This window comes from Callorhinchus milii, unplaced genomic scaffold (genome assembly GCF_018977255.1).
Source record: "Callorhinchus milii isolate IMCB2004 unplaced genomic scaffold, IMCB_Cmil_1.0 Scaffold11, whole genome shotgun sequence".
NCBI lineage: Eukaryota > Metazoa > Chordata > Chondrichthyes > Chimaeriformes > Callorhinchidae > Callorhinchus > Callorhinchus milii.
Genome location: NW_024704752.1, coordinates 11,687,417 through 11,710,835, shown reverse-complemented (window position 1 = coordinate 11,710,835; position 23,419 = coordinate 11,687,417). Strand labels below are relative to the sequence as shown.

At 38.0% G+C, this 23,419-nt stretch overlaps 1 protein-coding gene across 1 annotated transcript; it reads left to right on the top strand.

The window, feature by feature from the left end:
• The first annotated feature begins 898 nt into the window (after positions 1–898).
• LOC103189404 (solute carrier organic anion transporter family member 2A1) lies at positions 899–22,711 on the top strand. The gene is made up of 14 exons (XM_007909821.2): positions 899–983; positions 1,509–1,646; positions 6,796–6,958; positions 8,459–8,680; positions 9,001–9,099; positions 9,847–9,980; positions 10,382–10,463; positions 10,728–10,892; positions 12,745–12,943; positions 14,237–14,396; positions 15,336–15,505; positions 17,481–17,545; positions 18,904–19,027; positions 20,572–22,711. The coding sequence occupies exons 1-14, from the start codon at positions 903–905 to the stop codon at positions 20,690–20,692; spliced, it is 1,923 nt and encodes a 640-aa protein (XP_007908012.1). The 5' UTR covers positions 899–902; the 3' UTR covers positions 20,693–22,711.
• The last annotated feature ends 708 nt before the right edge of the window (positions 22,712–23,419 follow it).

The window sequence follows — 23,419 nt, the reverse complement described above, 5'->3', positions numbered from 1 at the left end:
GCAAAGCTTGTAATAAAAAACATGCACAAACACTACAGCACAATAATAATAAAATAATAATAATAATAATAATCCTTGAATTTGATATAGCGCTTTTCACGTCGGGAGGACGTCCCAAAGCGCTTCACCGAACACACTGTAAAGTGAATTGACTGTATGTTTGTGGGCGAACGCGGCAGCCAATTGCGCACAGCGACGTCCCACAAACAGTCGTGGATTGAAAATGACCAATTTCTTATTGTTTTTGGGGTTTTTGGAGGGTTTATTATTAGGCGATGAATTATTTATTAGGCAAGGTTAGTAACGAATTATACACCTGATATGAATAAACGTGCTGATGCTGGTTTGATTACCAACCAGTTTGCCCATACTTTGCTGTTGCTCTAACCTGACTTCTCTTGCATTCTCTTCCCTGCACAGCAAATTGCAGAAGCAGTTTCCAGACGGGACTGTGCACCTTTTGCTTACGAAATGAAAGAGTGAAACTGAATCCTTGACTCGAGAATCGTGACACTTGGCTCAGGGGCGTCATTGATGAGAAGCTGAGGTCGATTTTCCTTTAAGGAAAAACCCTTTTATTTGCGCAAATGCTGTGAGTGTGCATGGGATGGGCAGGGAGGGACGTGTTGCATCCACGTCGCTTTACAGAGAGATATAAATCCCACACCAGAGTCTGGAGCCAAATCAGAGCCTTCTGCAAGAAAGCACCAGACACACAGACACACAGTTAAACCCAAACCTTTTGTCTGAACCTTGTCTGAAGTCAGCAATCCGTTTCAAGACGTTTGCATTAAAAGGCAGCAAAGTTCTGCCTTTATTTTTTTTTAATTATTATTATATATTATATATTATATATAAAAAAAATTTTTTTTTTTTTTTTTTTTTAACTGCTGCAGATCACAATGGGAGCCAATCTGGAAGAAAATAGCAGCAGATCCACTCCAACGATCAAATGCCACAAGTTGATCTTCAATAACATCAAGGTAAGGAAGGGGATCCTCGTTTGTACTTTGCCTTCAATTACCTCTGTTGGTGGGAAACTTAGTACACAGTGCATTGTCAGTGCAGGGAAATGCTTTTTTTTTTAAGAAGTCAAACCTGTCAATGGATTGTTTTCCCCCAAAAGTGCGAGTTTTAACACAGTGCATTCAGTCTATTCAAGATTTTAGCAAGGTTTTCCTGGTGGCACCAACAGGTGCACGAGTTGGCTGATATAACCTACTAATTTCTGTCTGTAATACATTATTTTATTTCATTAAGGAGAAGTTATTTGATTTCCTTCAAGCTGCTATTGTCAGTTTGCCACAATTAAGGTATAGCCTTTGATGTAAACAGTATAGTAAAGGCTTACACCAATCTGCCAATTCGTAACAATTTTATTTTATTTTATTTTATTTTATTTTATTTGCACCTCTAGAAGACTGGAATCTTCTATCGTATCTGTGTCTGAAGATAATTGTGACACTTTCCCTTCCAATGTCTTTAATTATTCCGTTATTCATTCCCAGGTGTTTGTGCTGTGTCACGGATTGCTGCAGTTAGCTCAACTCTTATACAGTGCTTACTTCAAAAGCAGCATCACAACCATAGAGAAACAGTTTGGCTTCTCAAGCTTCTCTTCAGGATTTATATCCAGTCTACATGAGGTACCCATGAAAATTCAACCGGTTTATTCTTCATTTGTGTACAGAGGGGTTACGAGGCGTTTGATATATTTATTTAAAAGTATAAAACATTGCAATTGAATTGTTTTTTTTACTACAGCTCTTCTGTTTAGCTAGCAATAAATTGGAATCCGGTTGTTGGTCGATTGGCGGATCATTTTTCTGAGGGCTATAATCCCTTAAAAAATAATAAGTTTGGTCACTCAATCCACAACTGTTTGTAGGACATTGCTGACCGCAGTTAGCTGCCGTGCTTCCCCCGTAAAATATACAAGCAATTCACTTTCCAGTATATTCTGTAAAGCGCTTTGAGATGTCTCAGCGACGTGATAAGGCGCTATGTCAAATGCAAGCATTATTATAATTTAATCTACCTTTTCTGTAAACCCTTTTATTATCCTTACTTTTACTTTACTATCTAACTTTGCATCCCCCTTTTAAGCACTCCAATTGATTCTGCTTGCTTAGCCTTCTTTCACCTGTAGATGTCCCATAATTGCACTGCCAGCCAGGATACATCTCCATGCAATTTGTAATCCGCAAAGAATCAGAACTATTTGCCTGAAGATTTATTCACATTTTGACCCTGGTAATGTGTAATTTAAAGCAGATGATGAAGGATAAAAACTAAGTCCACTAAGTGCCAGGACAGGTAAATAGGCAGTTAATGAAACAGTAAATTGAGCATGTGTGACATGTCAGCTTTTTTTAGTACAGTTCATCTTAACACAAATAGTTTTAAGGTGCAAATATTTCACATTGTGTTAGTATTGTGAAACATTTTTGTCTTGGAGAACATTCCTGATGCTATGGATGTTACAATCCTATTCCAAATTAATGGGAGGATCAAATAACTTAAATTAGGTTTATCTCGCTGTTCAACATACCACGGCTGACATTTATGTATGAATGATTTGAGTTTACTGTGCTTTTGTACCTGTGCCAATCTGCAGTTTGATCCATTTTATATTTAGTAATAAATTGGCAGTCTAATCTATCATCACACTACTATATAATCTACGCTGTATCTTTAAAACTCTAAAGGATATTTTGGTGATTTCTGTTTTTCTGGCCACAGCTTTTAGGAACCAATTACCCTTCCAATTAATTACAGTATTATGCTCAATTTACACTGCTACATTTCAAAACTGGCAGGAAAGTAATTATTCTTTGCCAGACATCTCTGCTCCAGTGTAAAGAAAAACCCTGAAAGTTAATCTTTGACTTCAGAAGCAACTTTTATCCTTGATTGTGTGTCATGCTTGACCAACCTCATTGAATTATTTGAAGGGGTACCAGAAAGAGTAGACAAGGGTAATGCAGTAGATGTAATATATTTAGATTTCCAAAAATCGTTCGATAACGTGCCACATAGTAGACTAATGAATAAGGTCAGAGCATGTGGATTCAGGGGAAAAACAGCAGAATAGATAGCAAACTGGCTGCAAAACAGAAAACAGAGAGTAGGGGTAAAGGGTAACTAGTCAGATGGGCAGGGGGTGGGCAGTGGTGATCCACAAAGATCGGTATTGGGACCACTGTTGTTCACAATATACATTAATGGTTTGGATTCGGGAATCAGCAGCACAATTTCAAAATTTGCTGATCACACCAAATTGGGGGGAGTAGTTAATTCAGAGGAGGACTGCAACAAATTACGGCAAGACATTAATAAACTTGCTAAGTGGGCATTTAAATGGCAAATGCATTTCAATGTAGAAAAGTGTGAGGTCGTTTGTTTTGGTAGTAGGAATTAGGAAGTCACATACATCCTAGAAAAAAGAAACCTAAATGAGGAGAGGAGCAAAGGGACCTAGGGGTACACATGCACAATTCACTAAAAGTAGCAACGCAGGTTAATAAGGCCATAAAAAAAGCAAAACAGGCATTGGGGTTCATTTCTAGAGGGATAGAAATGAAAAGCAGGGAAGTTATGGTAAACTTCTATAGAACTTTGGTAAGACCACACTGAGAATACTGTGTGAAGTTCTGTTCCCCACATTATAGAAGGGATGTAGAGGCACTGGAGAGGATGCAAAGGAGATTCACAAGAATGATCCCAGAACTGAGAGGTTATATCTCTTAGGAACGTACTTGGACTCTTCTCTCTTGAAAAGAGGAGGTTAAGGGGTAACCTGATGTAGGTTTTTAAAATGGTGAAAGATTTTGATAGGGTAGACATAGGGAAGATGTTTCCACTTGTGGGGGAGACCAAAATCAGGGGCCATCAATATAAAATAGTCACAAATAGATCAAATGGGTAAATTAGAAGAAATTTCTTCACACAGAGAATAGTGGGAATGTGGAACAAGCTACCACAAGGAGTTGTTGAGGCAAATAGCATAGATGTATTTAAGGGAAAACTAGATAGGTACATGAGGGAGAATGGAATAGAAGGTTATGCTTGAAGGCTTAGTTGAGGAAATGCAGGTGGAGGCTCATGTGGAGCATAAACACCGGCAATGACCAGTTGGGCCGAATGGCCTGTTTCTGTGCTGTATATTCTAATGTATGTAATTTTAATTGACAGAGGATAGCTTAGAAACTTTGTGTAAGATTTGCATAAAGTGCTTCATCCTACAAGCTCATAACGATGTTCCTGTTTTTGAAATGTGGGATTTAAGTTAGGTCTACTGAGAACATTTATTTCACTGCCTATAGAGCAAATAAATGGTCTGAGACACTTAGAATTGTTGATAAACTCAAAATGTTTAACAGCAGAAGCAACTTTTATCCTTGATTGTGTGTCCTGCTACCAAAACGCTGGTAATTTTAACCACAATCCACATATTTTCAAATTAAAAAATACATCAGTGTTAGTGCATACAGCATGAATACTCTGATAATTCAATGTTCCAAGTATTCTGAAAAGGAAGAAGCAAGTGGGCTTCCTAGGAAAGGATACTGTTCCAAGTTCTACACTTACGCAACAGTTTATTTTGGTCTGTGTATTTTAGTCATAAAGATATTCCAATTTATTGGCATAAGTACAGTATAGTTTTCCTTGTAAGCAAACTGTCCTTAAATCTCACCTTAGTGTTGAAAACAAGGCAGCTGGCATTATTTGACTTCAGTTGACTTTAGCCCCGTGGATGTTATCCAGTTTGCTGACAAGGAACTTCCTTGCATTTCAACAATTTGCTATCCACAGTTTAATTAAGATAACATCAGGCCCTGTCAATCAGGCAATTAGATGTTGAGAACAACATTTGTACATTTTTATTGTTGGTGGTGATTTTATTTCAGACAAAACATTTGTAGCTGGACAGAGTGGGGTCTTAGCAATGAATGCCACATTTATCCAACGCTTTGGGATGTCCTCCTGACCTGAAAGGCACTATACAAATGTAATTTGTTGTTCTTGTTGTTATCCCATGCAGTGTAATTCTAATTGCTCCTAAAACCAATTGCTCCAGTTAGTGTCAGGAGCAGGGTTCTAGCAACTCCTGCTACATGGGGAACTTAGACTGCATGTTTGATGACTGAGATTCCCTGGCACGAAAGCTCAGAAAACGGAACTTTGATTGAAAAACATATATGGAACTGATTCATTCAGCTGTACAAGGGATCTTTGAATTTTACTGCTACTGCTGACAATCATTGCATTTGCAAAAGTACCTTATCACATCATCAATGTCTCAAAGCATTTCACAGGACTTACTTCATTGTAATTACTGTGTATTTGGGGAATAAACTGACATTGTTGGCATTAGAATATACATCAGAAAAGCCTTTGAAAATAAAGTATTATTTTTCACCTACTTGCGTAGCATTTGGTAGCTCTTTAGAGTTTTAATGGGCAATGGATTTTCATTGGTATGCAATGTTTTAAAACAAAAGATTTTTTATGGTCCATCGGCAGATTTAAATGCTTCACAGTATTCCCATCATGTAAAGTGATTTCTTAACAATAATAACAATAATAATCCTTTCATTTCATTTAGCGCCTTATCATGTCTTCAAGATAATAATAATAATCCTTGCATTTGATATAGCGCTTTTCACGTCGGGAGGACGTCCCAAAGCGCTTCACAGAACACACTGTAAAGTGAATTGACTGTATATTTGTGGGCGAACGCGGCAGCCAATTGCGCACAGCAATGTCCCACAAACAGTTGTAGATTGAAAATGACCAATTTAATTATTGTTTTTGGTTTTTGGAGGGATTATTATTAGGCGTGTGGAGAAAGGAAACTTGCCCAAGGTTTCGCCCTGCCTGGAATTGAACTCAGGTCTCTCGCTTGCAAAGCGAGTGCTCTAACCACTGAGCTAAAGGACTCCAAGATGTCTCAAAGTGCTTCACAGAATATACTGTAAAGTGAATTGACTGTATATTTTGGGGCCGAAACGTGGCAGCCCATTGCGCACAGCTGTGTCCCACAAACAGTCGTGGAATGAGTGACTTAAATTATGATTAAATATGGTCATCCCCGGCAAAGCGATCCACCAACCGTTTAACAACCAGATTCCTATTCACTGCTAAGTAAACAGAGGAGTATGGAGTAAGAAAACTTGCCTAAGATTTTAGACAAAAGCAGCAGCCGTTTGTGCCAGTAGAATCTTGCAAACAGCTGTGCAGTGAATGATCAATTAACCTACTTGATTATTGGCCAGGACAGCAAGGAATCTCCCTTCTGTTTTGATTGATATCTTTAACGTTAACCTTAATAAGAAGATGGAAAGTAAATCAGTTCAGATACTTATAATGTTGCTTTCAAATAGAAGTTTATGAAATGTGAAGTACATTTAAGATAAGTGTTATGGCGAAAGATGGTAGTAATTATTTATTTTATCTGATGAAACATGTTTGAGGTAACCTTAGAGTGGATTATATTTGATTGTTCAGGTCATTCTGACACAAGATATGTCATTTGCTCTAACTATATAACTGTAAATCTTATGCAAATTCATGTAGTACTTCAGTTGAACCACTTTGGCTAATATTTACTGTGAATAATTACTTATTATGCAAGGGCTTCGTAATCCATGTCCCTCACAACTTAAAAACCAAGCTTGAAACGTATAAAAAAAAGTAATATTGTTTTTCTTTTCTAAATCACCCCCCCCACTTTAGTTTTAATTTCAGTGTGTCTGAACACGGACTTAATTCTTGCATCTCAATGTATTTCAGATTGGGAATGCAACCCTGATAGTTTTTGTCAGTTATTTTGGAAGCCGTGTCCACCGACCCCGACTGATTGGAATTGGTGGATTGCTACTTAGTTTGGGGGCTTTGCTGCTCACCTTGGCTCACTTCATTTCTGAACCCTACCAGTACTCCAAGATCAGAGCAGGTATGTGAATGCAACAACAAAGGATTATACGTTTTTAAACTGACTGTGAATTCATTAGAGATAGTTATAATAATAATCCTTGTGTTTGCCCACAAAATATACAGTCAATTCACTTTGCAGTATATTCTATGAAGCGCTTTGAAGACGTCTCGAAGACGTGATAAGGCACTTTACCAAATGCGAGGATTATTTATTATTATTGTATGTTCATTTTATTTCATGTAAAACAAAAGTAGCTGGATTACTTTGGAAGCAGATATTCCAATAATGGGTTCTGTGATGGGGTGAATATGGTAATAGGGAAAGGACTGGTGTACTTAATGTTTGACCTATTGCCCTTTATTCACTCACTTTAGTCATAACAACCACCAATTGATTCTCTTCCAATCAGAATGAATGAAAGTAGTCACATAATTGCCCACAAAGAAACTTTGTAGTTTTCCTCTAAAGGCTTAGATTTCCAATTATAGCTATGTGTTTTAACATGTTACATGCATCTTTGCAATGTTTATTTGTTTTACATTGGCAGGGAACCATGAAAACTACAATGGAAACTACATTGGGCAAAAGAAAAATATTCTACTGTATTCTTTGTCCAATATATTAATAATTGGACAGTACAATATTCAATGATATGTTTGAAAAATATATACATTGTTACCTTTCTTGTCTATTTTAAACTACCAGATACCATTCCCAAGCTAAGAATGAACAGGGAATATTTCACAGGCCCTCTGACATTCCTGCTTTGTAACTTACCACTAAGAAATAAACTGGCATCTGACTCTTGTCTGGTATACCTCAAAGGCATCCTGAGATAGGGAATTTCCTAAGTAGAGAATTGTAGAAGACAGAGTGCGTTGTTGCTCTGGGCTTATCCCTCTGTTGTTAACATATTGGAATATACATAGTGTGTTATAGGGTGCCAGCACCTGTTGTGATGTATTGAGGAACTCTATGATAAATGTTCACTTGTAAGTATTCCATTGCCTGCATTGTTCTTCCTGTTGGGAGTTTAATTGAAATGTAAGATTACTTACAGTTAAACTGCATTATTGTAACATTTTATTCCCAATTCCATGACCATTTATATATTGCCATTAAAATCCTGCCTTACCCAACATCCACCCACATGCACTTTCCAACAAAGACTACTGAACAGCTGGTATTCTGGCTGGTGGATGGCCCTTCTCTTGCCCAGGAGTACACAGAGTACCTAGCATCCCAACTGTTATCTGGATTGAGATCAGCTGGCCAGAATTTAAAACCTTTGAGGATGTTTTTGGTTGTTATGTCTCAGTACTGCACTGACAGTGTCTTTACCCACTGAAACATTGGAGAGCAAGGCATTACAGTTGGGAATAAATTAAATATTCCCTTCAGCTTAACTAACCAGGAAAAATTCTACATTTCAGAACAATTACAATATTATAAATTCTTTTAATAGGGAAAAAAAGTTTAATAATGTAGGAATTAATGATTTTTTTTTTCTCCTGGCAGGAAATTCAAGCTCTCTCAACCTCGACGTCTGCCATCCATTTAACTTGACAGATGGATCTGATTTCTGTAGCACATCTGAACCAAAATATGGCATGAGAAGCGTTTGGGTGATCATGATTGTTGGGCAGTTGCTGGCAGGGATAGGGACAGTCCCTATTCAGCCTTTTGGTATTTCATTTGTGGATGACTTTGCTGAGCCATCAAATTCCCCACTCTATATAGGTGAGTAAAAAAAAGAGAAAAATCAATTTCTTAAAAATACTTCTTTGAAAAAAAAACTTGTTTGGGTAGATATATGACAGCCACAAATTGATACATAACAAAGAAAATGTGGTATTTAAAGACGAACCTTAATTGCATCTCCCTCCACCACTATCCACATGCCTTAGGACAATTTATCATCACAAATTGAATTATAGTAGATGTCTGATCTTATTGACTTGTACTTGTGCAATCAAGGGTACAGATTTTTTAAAATATAAAATGCAAAGTTTTTGAAACACTGTTGACTAATGTTGATATTTTTCCCTTCCTCTCCCCAGCGATCTTGTTTTCCATTTCTGTCTTTGGTCCTGCATTCGGATATTTACTGGGATCTGTGATGTTGCGCTTGTTTGTGGATCTGAATAGAGTGAGCACAGGTAGGTGATAACACCTTCAAAGAATGCTGCGTGTGTGACTAGATATACAAAAAGGCTCTTTTTTTCCCCTTTAGGGAAAGGAATTAATTGTTCCAACATTGCCAAGATAGTGACTCTCCCATTGGTATAATTGCTTGCTACGAAGAAAACTCAGGCACTTGTGATACAGACCGACATTTTAGTAGCCCAGGTACAGTTGAGAAGAGATATAAATATATATATATATATATTGCTTCAATTACTCATAAATGTCAGGGATATTCATGCAATCTGTATGGACTGGAATCACACAAAACAAAACCTAAATCAATGGTTGCCAGCCAACGAATGCATTATTCTTTATTGAATTTTTCTTCATTTATGACCACACCATAATTATCGTGGCTCGTTAACGTTGGCACGGACTTGCCTGATCTGGTCTGGTTGTCTGGCAGGCTACTTCTTGACGCTCCAAGAAGTTAATCACGTTCGACTGATTGATCAAGTCGACCGGTTGGAAACCCCTGCCCTTAATTACAGTGTTTGAACTGCACTACATAGTCCAGAACCACAGCCACTCACTCCCCCTAGTTCGTTTCATCAGTAAAATTACAGCTGTATTGCCTGTACGTAAGTATTGAAAAGATATGCTTGGATGTAGCAGTTTTTGATCTTTATTTACATTTTGGGGATTAGTCACATCTTAAGCAGTAACAAAATATCAATCTGAACATGAAAATAACAGTGTTGTGTTTCATTTCCGTTCAGCTACTTTGAAATTGAAGCCTCATGATCCTCGTTGGATAGGAGCATGGTGGCTGGGACTGCTGGTATCGAGTGGTCTTCTCATGATTACCTCTCTTCCTTATTTCTTCTTCCCAAGACAAATCACCACTCAAAAGGTACAAATTGTTTTTCTTTAAATTAGCTGTTCTTTTATTGCATTATTTTTACTCTTTTAATTTACTTTAATTCATACAGCAGATGTATGCTGAATCATATATTGGACAGCAGTAATTACTGGATCAGGGATGATACTGTGGTCGAATCCTTTTATATACTCTGATACACTGAGGTAGTGGTATTCTGGAGGGATGAGATCAGATGGGCTGAAAGACCTCTTCAGCCTAATAGATTTTGTGAACGTATTTGAAGTAGCAAAAGCAAAATGTCGTGGGATGGGTAGTTCTGGAGGAAATTAATTTACTGCTGATGAGCAATTGTGCTCAGTCAGCCAATCCATCTGCCTTTCTAGCCTCTATGCATTTCAAATATGTTAAAAATATTAAACTTTTTTTAACAGAAGTCGGGAAGTGAAGCTGATATGCTGAGTCAAATGGAAGAGGAAAAGATAGAAGAAATAACGGTAACAGATTTCATTAAAAGTAAGACTTCCATTTGTTTCATCTTAGGCTCCTATCTTTACCCTGACTCCTATTAATAATAATAATAATCCTTGCATTTGATATAGCGCCTTATAATGTCTTCGAGACATCTCAAAGCGCTTCGCAGAATTTATTGAAAAGTGAATTAACTGTATATTTTGTTGGTGTAATGCAGTAACCGATTATGCACAGCAATATGCACACATAGTCGTGGATTGAATGACTAATTTATTATTATTAAGATGTCATTTTGTGCTTTTTCAGGATTCCCCAAAATGCTTGTAAAGCTGCTGTTGAATCCATTCTTCTTCCTTGTTGTATTGGCACAATGCACTTTTTCGTCTGTGCTTGGTGGCCTTTCAACCTTCCTGAATAAGTTCCTGGAACAACAATATGGCTCAACTACTTCCTATGCCAATTTTCTGATTGGTGAGTAATGTAACACTGCACAATATAACTTACAAGATTCCAATGCAAAGATTTGGAATATTTTAAAAGTAATCAAAAATCCATTGTTTTAATGGCTGACATTGGGTGGTTCTCACTTGGCTCGTTGAAAAATTAGGTGATGGTGTGAAATTTCTTGAATTTGTTGCTTCATGTTGGAATCTGACGGGATTTGTACTGGTTTCTGTTTTATTTCAGGTACTGCCCATGAGACGATGATGGCAAATGGATACCTGAAATAATATTTAATAACCTTTCACAATTAACATTTGTCTGTTTCCCAATTCTCCCATTACTGAGCCAAGATAACAGTGGTCTATATTCAACAGCTTCAGTTGTAGACAAAGAAACATTGTTAGCCTCCTGGCACATTTGACATCCTTTATCATTAGTGCAAATGCAAACAATGACTATCCATCATTGTATAATATAACATGACATATCATGATGAAGTGTACCCTGTTGATAAGTCAGTCATGTCACAACGTAAATCCTTTGCAGCTGTGAAAGTGAATAATATTCCATTTGACCAAACACACACAAGTTTAGCTAACAATATGAAAATGCTAGAAAATTGTACTATGAAATATTAAAAATATTAAAACATGGAACTGGCAATCTAACTTGCAGTTGCAGTTAAAACTCTAATTTACCAAATTTGATTGTGGATTTTCAATTTATTAGGTCAAAACAATGAGAAGTTTTTTCTCATATTTCTTTCAAAACTGTTTCCCTCCCCATTTAAAATTTACATCCTCTGGCTCAACTGGCCTGATGCACAAAAAGATAAAATCTGCCCTTACTAAACTTCTAAATGTTTCCTAGCTTGTGCTTAATTAAATCCACCTGGTGTATAAATGTTTATTACAATCTTATTCACTTATTTAACAATATCAAAAAATTTAAATTGCTTAAAATATCAAGTCAAGCTGGTTGCTTCTATCCCACCACAAATATTCATCAACTTGAATACAACATAGCTGTGATGTACTAAATTCAAGGAACATATTAGCTCCAATGTGTTTCCTTCATAAATGATCATTCAATGCCATGAGTTCACCCAAATATAAAATGTGAGAACAATTATACCATGAGCCAAAGCACAGAAGGAGTCTTGTTACTGTCATTTGCTAAGCTTTAGAGGTGGTGGCATCACAATACACAGCAATTTTGCACCCAATAATTCTAGCTGAAGAATGAGTTCCAGATGCATTTTTTACATGCTTTCCCCTCTAGTCTCTTAGGGCCACATGTCAACTGTGAGTGAATGAATGGGATGTTTCTCCTCCTGCCAAATACCTGTCTGAAGCAGCCATTTGGATGAGCAGGAGAATGGCTTATGGATGGCTTTCCTTCCAACTTCTATCTCTGGTTTTGTGGGCAGGCACATAGCCACTGTTTTGTTTTTTTGCCTTCGCACAATACCTTGGGAAATCAAACCATTGATCCAAGATGTTTTCCAGTTGTGCCAATTCAGGCAGTGGGTTAATTACATACTGAGGTCAAATTTGCCATCCATCTGTCATCTATCTCATTGCATGAGCCAAAATTGGATACCCTGGGATTTAGATAGTGGCCTACAACTGTATGTATGTTAGCAATTTCTTTCCTGAAAAGCCAGTCCTGCTAACCAATAATTGAAGGTTGTGAATCGTGAGCCAAAAGTCTCAACACGATGGCGCCAGCTTCACTGACTCCTTCTGTGCTTTGGCTCATGGTATAATTATTCTCACATTTTATGTCGTGTGAGGGGATGTAGATTGTGAAACCATAGTCAGTTTGGCTTCCTTTATAGCAACGCGGATTAACTAAAACCATTATTTCTTTTGTTTAGGTTCTATCAACCTGCCAGCTGCTGCTATTGGGATGCTGTTAGGTGGGATCATTATGAAACGTTTCAATTTTTCCTTGGCCAAGATACCTATGTTCACTGCCTGTGTTCTGATAACTTCATTCATGCTCTCTATCGCCTTGTTTTTCATGGGTTGCTCTACACGGAAGATTGCTGGAATCAACTACAATTACATGAACAGGTAATTTTTAAAAAAAAACGTAAACCATCTAGATATTTAGATAAATTGCAATAAGAAGCAGGAAAAGCAGATCAAAGTACAATAGAGCCAGAAGTAGAGGGAGGAGGAAGAGTGTCACCTCGAAGGTATTCAAAGCTAACATTAATTGCGATATTTGATGCTGTGGACTTTGCAGGTAAAATGGAAGCCCTATAATAAAACTAGAAGCTTGATGCACCTTTTTAAAGTCACAGTTGCCATCAATTTGTCTATCTGCTTTGCACCAGTCTAGAATCTATAACAATTCTAAAATATTCAATTAATCCATATGGAAGATGCAGAACGATTACGATTAATAGTGACTATTATAATTATGGCCTCTCTCTCCCCTCTTTCAAGTCCCACCTGAAAACTTTCCTCTTCGACCGTGCTTACGGCCACCTACCCCCAACCCCCGGCTCGGAGTCAGGCTCCGCCACTGTCAAGTGCTCTGAGACGCTACCCTGCGTGGGGGGGGCGCAATATAAGTGCAAGTTGTTGACTATGGTCTCTTTGAAACTACTCGAACCTCGGCACCTGGTTCAGTCCACAGCTTTCCTTTCTGTCTTACATCTGCTCCCTCACCAAGACTGCCTTCCTTCACCTCTGCCGCATCACTTGTCTCTGTCCTTATCTCACACCCAATGACGCTGAAACACTCATTCACATCTTCTGGTCGTGCTTAGACATTTGCAGTGTCACTCCTCGCTGGTCTCCCATTTGTCTCTGGGGACTCTCCAACCCCTCCCAAGCTCCATCATGCACAAGCTACAATTCTTCCAAAACTGCTTCACCGTCATCCTCAACTGCACTGAGCTCCGCACACCCGAAACTCCAGTACTCACCAATCTCCACTTTTTACTTGTCTCCCAGTATATCAATTTCAAGGTCCTCGCTCTCACTTTCATATCTATCCTCTCTCTGTCACGCCCTATCTCTACAATCTCGTTCTCCCCTCCTCCTGGTCATCTTACCAGTTGTCAAAATACATTACTAAATCTCCTTGACAGGAAGTTAACACAAACAAGTACAATATACTGCTATGTATCTTTACCTACTTTACCCCACCCCATACACAGTGCATATTCCCTAGACAGTTACAGATTGAAACATCTATTAGTATTATCCTTGTGTTTTTGTTCAAACATAACTAGGGTTTGTGCTGTTGATTAGCGATTGTGCTAGTGTCTGATGCTAAAGGCAAATTCAGTGATGGTGTGTTTGAAGTAAACTTGGCATTTAATAGAAGGTTTTATTATTTATTGATCTTGGCAGTACATCTACATCAGATCTCAAGGCTCCGTGTAATGCTCATTGTTCCTGCTTTAACTACACTTACAATCCAGTGTGTGGTTCTGATGGTATAGAGTACATCTCACCGTGCCACGCTGGCTGTAGTGAATCTGTCTTCAATTCTTCCACAAGAAGAATATCGGTGAGTGTATCTGAGATTTATTAAGAAAATAAGTTTTTCTTTCCTCCCCTAATTTGTCTTTATTTTTTCCTTTTCTGACCTAAGTTGGGATGGCGTTGTGGTTTGTTCAAAGGAATGGGTATCTTCTTTTTATCTCATGCTTTTTGTTTGTTTTTATTGTCAGTCTATAAGGGCATAATAATAATATTTACTGTATGATTTAAACAAATGTTATCAGTTGGTGAGAATGTTGATCAATTTACCAGCAAACATGCAGGAAATAAACTGCTATGCGTACTAATTTCCTCCTCTCTTGATAGTCATAGGCAGGCCGATGTGACTGCTCATACATCATGTTGTGAGGGAGAAAGAATAAAAAGAACATTGACTAGGAGAGGGCAATAGAGTCTGTTCCTATATCATTGAGGCATCTGATGAACAACTTGGGTTACCATTAAAATAGATATCTAAGAGGCCCACCCTCCTGATCTGAACTGGTATCATAAATAATTTAGATCCTAAATTGAAGCATGATAACAAGTAGTGGCTCGCAGAGCTGTTAAAATGTTTTGGGGGGGGGGGTTCTTAATTTGTCAGTCTAAGCATGTATTAAAATATTTTACGACATATCTTTCAACTATTATCCCTAAGGTTGCAACGTGATCTGGCATGTGCATTCAGGAACTCAGTCGTTTCCCTGACACTAATGTCCATTGCAATATATATATATTATATATATATTGTGTATGTTCAAGCTTAGACTATATTATAAATGCTTACAATATACACTCTGCCATTTAAATATTAAGTAGGATTGATGAATGTTTTAACATTGGTTTCAAATGTGAGATTTTGACAAAAAAATGTTATGAGATATGAATGTTACTTTGGCCATCAGAATTTGTTTGAGATCGATTCATTTCTTCACTGAATTGAGTGTTATTTCTCACATCTATCCAGACTTACAACAATTGCAGTTGCATTCAGACACCTGGAGGTGAGAACAATGTTTTGCCCGGGAACTGTGCTATCAGCTGTTCTCATCTGCTCCTCCCAGTGATGTTCCTTATCGCTTTCATAGGACTGGTCGCTTCACTCTCCCACAATCCTCTTTACATGATGGTGTTGAGGTAGGAGATGCCATGTATATGCCAAAAATATACAATTTGCTTTTAGTTCTGCTTTTTTGGCCAATTTATTTGACTAACTACTGTTGAATGAAAATTCCTTTGATGACTCGGTGAGTATATTTGCAAGGTGGCACAGTACTCAGCCAGGAAGGTTTGTGTGCTTAGGTTCAACTGAAACTCTGAGCTTACTCAGTTGATCTCAGTTCATAGCTGGGTATGAGAACTGCACATTGTCGTTTCCCTCTGCATTTCTAAGGTTAGGGTTCCTTTTTATGATCATCATCCAACGATTCCTGCTGGAAGTGTGCATGATTAGACATTGGATAAGAATACAAGGCAAACCACACTTTCATCTGTGCCTTTGAAGTGTTGGCAGGACATTGCCTTTGTTCAAATGGCTGAATGGATCTGCACGCTTTTATCATGAATGGCCAGTTTTTAAATTATGTACTTCAGCACGTCAGCAATGCAAGCCTGGATAGTAGTTTGAACAAACAACTGACTCTATTTTGGCTTGTGTTGCCAACTCTATTTTCTGGTTTAATCCATTTGACGTTCTGTGAGATGGTGGGGGGGGGGTGGGGGGGAGAGGTGGGGGGGAGAGGTGGGGTGGGGGGGTGGTACAGGTTTTGGGATTCCATTTTTAATTTAAAAATAAATTGGATACTAGAAATTGGATACTAAAGATAGATGCTAGGCATAGATAACAAGGGATTAATATCATTGACTTAAGATCACAGCCAAAATATGAGATTTCTTACTTATAATCACTTCTGGGATTCTGTTTATTTTAATCATGATTGCAGTTTTGTTTTACATTTTTAGAATATTTTTCCTCTGATGGTAGGATTCATGTCAAACATCCCATGCACACCCTAAGTAGGTGTTACATGGGATCGTTACACAGGAGAATTTATGATGATGGACTAATTATTGCTAGTTTGTAACATAATATCAAACCATATTACCAGGAAGTAACACCCATCGTATAATTAAATATTTTATTTGACAAGTCTTCCTTCACTGGATTAACTTGTGCAATAGCTGTAGGCAAGGCACTTTGAGAGCAGCCATTAAAAAACACAGACAAATACATACTGAGACCTTCTGCACACTCACAAATAATGAAAAAAAAGTTGAATGGTCATCCCAAATCTGATGACTGACAGCAAATTTGCTTGGTGGTGACACTTGTTAGGGAGACTTATTAGAATCATGATTGTCAATGTAGAAAAACAGAATTCTCAAACTGTGATTCCCCTCCTCCTTCCCATTCTCCACTGTTGCTCCGCCCATTGGTACCATCAGATGCACTGCTCTGCTACTGTGCAAAGTTCACCAACCTGTGATTAGAGACCAGTTTTTACAATCTGTTCTCATGGTGATATTGCCCATTGAACAATTCAACTAGAAAGCAGCAGGTTTTTGAAGATTTTTCTACCGGCTCTATGGAAGAGCTACCCCAATAGGTCCCTCTCTCCCGCTCTTTTCCCATATCCTTCTCATTAGTGAATACATTTCCTTAGTTCTTCTTAATGTTTGCCATTATTATTTAACAAAATACTAAAGATGCCTTGTGCAAATTTAATTTGACTGTAGATAAGTGTGAAATGCCAAACCATTTTCCAACTACCATAAAGTGAATTGACAACTCATACTGCAATAATATTAATTAATAGTCTTTACATTTGATTTGGCATCTATAATATTGGAACATATCGAATAATACGTTTCAAAGACAACCATGAAGTGAATGATCAATTTTGAGTGAGGCACATGTTCAATCTGAAAGACCTCCAACATTGCCTTGCAACATACGACCTTGTGTAAAGGTCAATAATTACCTGAATGCCTACACTAAAGATAAAGTCTTTTACTACCAGATAACCTAACCTTTATTCTGGAATGAACAACATGTGAACAACCAAAATATTGAATAATCATTTCTTTCTCATTTCTTCCCTTCCCCTATCAGAGTTGTCAGACAAGAAGAAAAATCATTTGCTATAGGGATCCAGTTCCTGTTAATGAGATTAATTGGTGAGTACAATTCTTTGGAAAATGTTAATTATTGTATTCAGATATCCAGCCCATTGTCTTGTGTGATTAAATTAAAAATGGTTTGATTCTATTGTTGTTTGGTGGTGATTTTGTGATTCATCATTGATTTGGATCCTGTTATCCATACCTGAGCCAGTAGTAGAAAGTTGTGAATATGGGAACACGTGCCCTGTTATCTCTAGTATATCACTTTATTTGTGTGATGCTCACTCACTCGCCCACATTCTGTCATCCCTTGATTCAATTGGAAGTATAAATTGATTGTAAAAATATTAGGAGCTGAGTTTTCATTTGTGTTTATTATTTGAACAGTAATTTCAGCAGTTTAGAATTAGCAGGTAGCTCAAAATCAGATGGCTATGTTTGGTATCTACAACAAGATTACATTTGTATAGCGCCTTTCACATCAGGAGGATGTCCCAAGGTGCTGGACAGTGTACAGCATTTCAGACCTGAGCTGGGGTCGGGGGTGGGGGTGGGGAGGGGAAGGAGGGTGACCGATGGCATGGTCGAAGAGGAGGGTTTTGAAGTGGGACTTGAAGGAGGCTAAAAAGGGGGCGAGATGGAGTGATTAGGGAATGGAATTCCAGAGGTTGGGGGAAGAGTGGCTGAAGGCTCTCCCGCCAATGGTGGGGCGGGTGGTTCGGGGGACGTGGAGTAGGCCAGAGCCGGCTGAGCAGAGGGAGCGGGTTGGTAGGGGGTAAGGAGATTGCAGAGGTAGGGGTGGGGCGAGACCATGGAGGGCTTTGTATGTGAGGACAAGGATCTTGAACCGGATCCTCTGAAGGATAGGGAGCCAATGGAATCGGGCAAGAATGGGGAAGATGGAGTCACGGAGTTTGGTGCGGGAGAGGACATGGGCTGCAGAGTTCTGGATTATCCCAGAGCGGAGGGAGGAGTTGGGAAGGCTGACAAGCAGGGCGTTTGCATAGTCGAGCCTGGAGGTGATGAAGAGTTTCAGCGGCCTGAGGGGTGAGGTAGTGGCAGAGTCGGGCGATGTTACGGAGGTGAGGGAAGGCAGAGCGGGTCATGGCTTGAATGTGGGGGAGAAAAGACAGTTGAGGGTCGAACAAGACACCTAGGTTCCTGACTGGCTTGGTGAGTTGAAGTCTGCAACCATGGAGGTTGATGCTGCCAGAGTCTGAGGCGCTGGCGCGAGCCAATCAAGAGGGCCTCAGTCTAGGATATGTTATAAATTTCTGCAGAGCTTGTCTCTTGTTCTATCATAAAACACCCTTCCAAGTGGCTGCATAATAAAGTGAATCTGGATGCCAAATAGTCTTTGTTAATACAAACTGCTCTGTTTATTTTCTGATCTGTTTCTCTTCTGATTCCAGCATGGTTGCCAGCCCCTGCTTTATTTGGCATGGTTATTGATTCAACTTGCATTAGATGGAGTACGATCTGCAGTGGAAAGAGAGGAGCCTGCCATTACTATGATACAAATCTGTTGAGGAACCGGTATGTTACAATCATAATATTTAAAAATATATATGAGAACAGTGGGGCAGCTGTCTGGAAAGATTTGAACAGCGGCATTTCTGCACCCAAAGTGCACAAGTCCAATGCTGAACTTTGAACTTAAATTACAATGGGCTTTTTCAAGCAATTTTTCTCCAGCTAAATTTACAGCAGGTGTCCAACACTGCTAAGTATAATGTGTAGTTCCACGAGAGCAGTATTTTCCAGCTACGCCCATGTGATGTGATCCAAAGCACAGGATTCAAATTTACCCAATAATTTCTCATTCACTCACAGAATTTGTGAAACTGAAATAATATTGAATATATAATTAAGGACCAAGCACAGTTAGTCCGTGGAGTTCTCTAACTTATTCGTTAGACGACTTGCCTCGCAAGCAAGAGGTCCTGGGTTCGATTCCCGGGCAGGATGAAACTTTAGGCAAGTTTTCTTACTCCACACGCCTCTATTTACCTTGCAGTAACTATGAACCCAATTGTTAGTTGATTGGCGCATTGCTTTACCAGGGGTAATAATCTCTTCAAATTTAAAAAAAATAATTTGGTCACTCAATCCACGACTGTTTGTGGGACACTGCTGTGCGCAATTGTCTGCCGCCTTTTGCCAACAAAGTATACAGTCAATTCACTTTACAGTATATTCTATGAAGCGCTTTGAGACATCTTGAAGCCGTGAAAAGGAGTCTATATAAAGCGCAAGGATTATTATTCTTATTATAGTTAATGTTGCCCAATCCTGGCACATACACACAATAGCACAAGTTGTTATAAATTGGTAAAAAAATATGCAGTCGATTTACTTTTGTGCTTTTTACATGTATTGACATCATACAAAATTAAAATGGATGCGAATTAAAAAAAATACATGGTTCAATGCCCGTCGTCTTTCACAAAGTGAATTGCTTATCTCCGTGAAGCCGGGCTTTTCTAGGTGGGGGGTGGTGGGGTGGGGGGTGGTGAAGAGAGAACAACTCGATCATTTCTTGTGCCATCTAGTGGCCAGTTCAAGATTGTCAGCAAGCATTGTGGAGGAGGATGGCAGGTTTCCCGCTACAGCTGTCACCTGTGAACAAGCGCATGGTTTAGGAGATGAAAGTAAAATGGTCACCAAATGTGGCAACGACGTTTTGTTTCTGAAGGTTTCATGTGTAGAAACTTATTCAAAAGGTAGTTCAGATTATTTATGCTCCAGAGTTGGACTTCCTTTAGAAATGTTTGACAAGTAGATTATGATGATGCAGTTTAGGTTTTCATTCTGAACTATACCAATTTGAAGATCACATTTTTTAAAAAAAAAATCCTATGGTTTACGTTCCCCCGATGGCTAAGTGAGCAAATGCTCTGTTCAATAATGAACATTGAAATCTAACCTCAAACCAAAGTAGAATTTATTTCTGGTCAGTTCCTTTTGGGCACAGGGGGACTGTACCGTGGTTTGGTTTGAATTTAGCTGAACAAGTTCTCAACAAATATGTACTAATATGTGCCAATTAAATAAACAATCTCTTTTTTTAATTTGTTCAGGTTCTTTGGTCTACAAATGATCTATAAAGGGATTGGTATTTTACTAATATTGTTCATTGGTTGGAAAGTGAAGACCACCAGGACACATGTAATTAATGAGAAGACTTCAAGACCAGTATAAAACTGCTGGGAAATGTTTTCAGAATAACTGAGAAGGACCAATCGTGCTTTATTGGCCATTATTTGTAAAAAAATGTATATTTACAGATTAACTACATAAGTAACATTCAGTGGTGTCTCAATTGCTGGATTTGTACACACACTGTTGGCTAACTCATCAAGAATCCAAATGGTTAAACTTCGGTGCACCCAGGGCGGGAGCTGGAGAAATACGATGAACTTATTATAGAGCGAAAGGACAATATCAATTTCTTGAAATGTAATGGTGTAGATGTGAGAAATGTTAGTTTTGATAGGTAGAAAAAGCATAGAAGTGTAAACTTAAGTGACTGTATTTGCACGCAAATGCAAGGTTAAAACAAAATCTTTTAGCATTGGCTGGAGGATCATTTTTATTTGGAGGATAATTTCTGTAATTGGAAGTAAATAAAAAGGATTTATTTGGTTTAGCTAACGTGAAATTATGTAAGCGGCTCACAGACGCGTGCTTACAAGTCGCCTACCATGCCTTTTTTTTGTAAATGTATTGGGGTTAGTTAATTACACAAGTTGCTGATGGTTTACACCACAAATTCCATTACATTATTTTTAATGGCCGCCTCCACCAGCTGTATTGTTATTACTTTATAGATGAAATGGAGATTAGCAGAAAGGAATTCATATGCATTGAGGCTGTTATCATCATGGAAACTACAGCTAGACAATAAAAACATCGACAACACACACTTTCCATCATATATCACTCATCTGAATTTTCTTAAATTTCCGTCTGCTGTATTTCTCTGTCACATTACTGGTTACAAGATCACAAGTTTGATTTGGATGAAGTCCCTTCGGCTCATCCGATTTCAACCCCTCCCCCCCAATCACTCATCAAGCTGCTTTTTAAATGAAATAAAAATGGGTGTATTGGTTTGTTCAAACTGTTAAAGTCTTGTGTAATCCAGTACTTGATAGTCGGGGATTACAGCTGTATTGTGTGAAAAGGCATGAGAGAGTGGTTTGAGAATACCTCTAAAAAAGCACCGGCAAGAATTACAGAATTACAGCTTATGATATTAATTCCTGCATACTAGCAGATACGAATGTTGTTTGAATATTTGCAGTTAGACTCAAGAGAACACAGTGGAATTAATCATTGCGATAAAGAAACATATTGTTCCATTTTGACCCTCACTTGAGCTGATGTGGACTATAGAGTAGGCAGCCTGAAACAAGGGGATTTAAATACCAGACAAACAATAACAGTGCAATTTCCTATACGTAGAGTGACGTCTAGTGAATGGAATAAGACAGCATTTCTCAGATGCAGCCACCCACATGATTTTGTGCAGCCACATCCCCTATTGTAACAGGACATTGTCAAAGTGATCTACAATTTTCTGTTCTTTAGAGCATTGACCCACTATCCCCCATTACTGCTGATTTGTGCTGATGCTGTGTTCAAGGTGAAGGATTTCTCAACAACACATTTTTTGAACTGTAAATGTGACTTTGCGTAGCTCTTTCTATGAGACTGCTTCTGTCTGCAGTGGAGAAAAATGAGTCATGATAAAATAAATTGTGATTGTTGGACACTGTGTTTCAACTTTTATTTAAAATTATTTCACAGTTTGTAAAATATGTAGTATTTTGTGGCCAATGTGTTAAACATAACATTCTGTTGAATTGTATCAGACAGCTAATGATCTGTCTGCAGTACTTCAAGTAACAAGACGATAAAACAATGAACAATGTAGTCGGAAGAGATTACAATTCCCAAAGTAACAGGACATTGTCAAAAGTGATCTAGCGAACATATTAAAGTAATCCCACCTCATATATTTGAGAATCAATGCAATTAATCCGGAATGTCAATTGTGGCTTTCAAAATAAGCTTTGTGTAATCATTGCAAAATGAAATGTTTATCAATTGCTGATGTTTAACATTTGTATTTAGAAAAATAAAATTACGGAGCCATGTTGCATTTCTTAATTCATGTATTTTTGAATACGTAAAATAAATGAGTTTTGGATAGTTTTTATTTTGTTGTGTTATTCGTATCCTTCGGTTACAAGGCATAGAATCAGTAATAGGAATAAATGCACAGAAAGTCCTTGATGGCTGTCTGTAAATTACAGAGAAACAGCATTAACATATGCGGCATAGCAATAATCACATGATCACTGAAGCCATAGATTTAATTTAACTTTTATCTGATATTGTAGTAAATCAATTTAAAGGTAGTTATAAATCTTTCAAATGTTACTTTAAAACGTGTTTGATGAGGCTGTAAGGGTGAATATACATCTTTAACATTTGGCAAGTTTATTTATTGTTTATTTGGTGTAGTGTTTCATGAGGATCAAAAAGTTGGAAGCATTTGATAAGAGTGCTTTTCATGTTGGGAGGATATGTTAGAGCATTCGCAGGTTATACTATAAAGTATAGTGACTGTATTTTGTAGGCAAATTGTGGTTGGGATGGTACATTGAAGTGTTAAAATGGAATTATCAACCTCAGCAGTAAAGATCAATAATTTAAGTGAAGTTATTTGGGATCAGAAATTTGGATAATGTATGGATTGGAATTTCATTTAACAAACGTGAAAGGAGAGTTAGATAACCCGCATTAAATAAAAGTATTCTTGCACCGTTTAGTGACGTACTTTAAGACTGACTCTAGGTTTATGCTAAAAAGTAATAATAATAATAATCATTCTTGCATTCGATATAGCGCCTTATCACT

What these genes read in the sequence shown, in the direction of transcription:
- LOC103189404 (XM_007909821.2), top strand. Translation starts at nt 903, where the DNA reads ATGGGAGCCAATCTGGAAGAAAATAGCAGCAGATCCACTCCAACGATC. An exon ending in AAATTCCCCACTCTATATAG is followed by an intron (nt 8,681 to 9,000) that starts GTGAGTAAAAAA and finishes TCCTCTCCCCAG; the next exon opens with CGATCTTGTTTTCCATTTCT. An exon ending in CTTCCACAAGAAGAATATCG is followed by an intron (nt 14,397 to 15,335) that starts GTGAGTGTATCT and finishes ACATCTATCCAG; the next exon opens with ACTTACAACAATTGCAGTTG.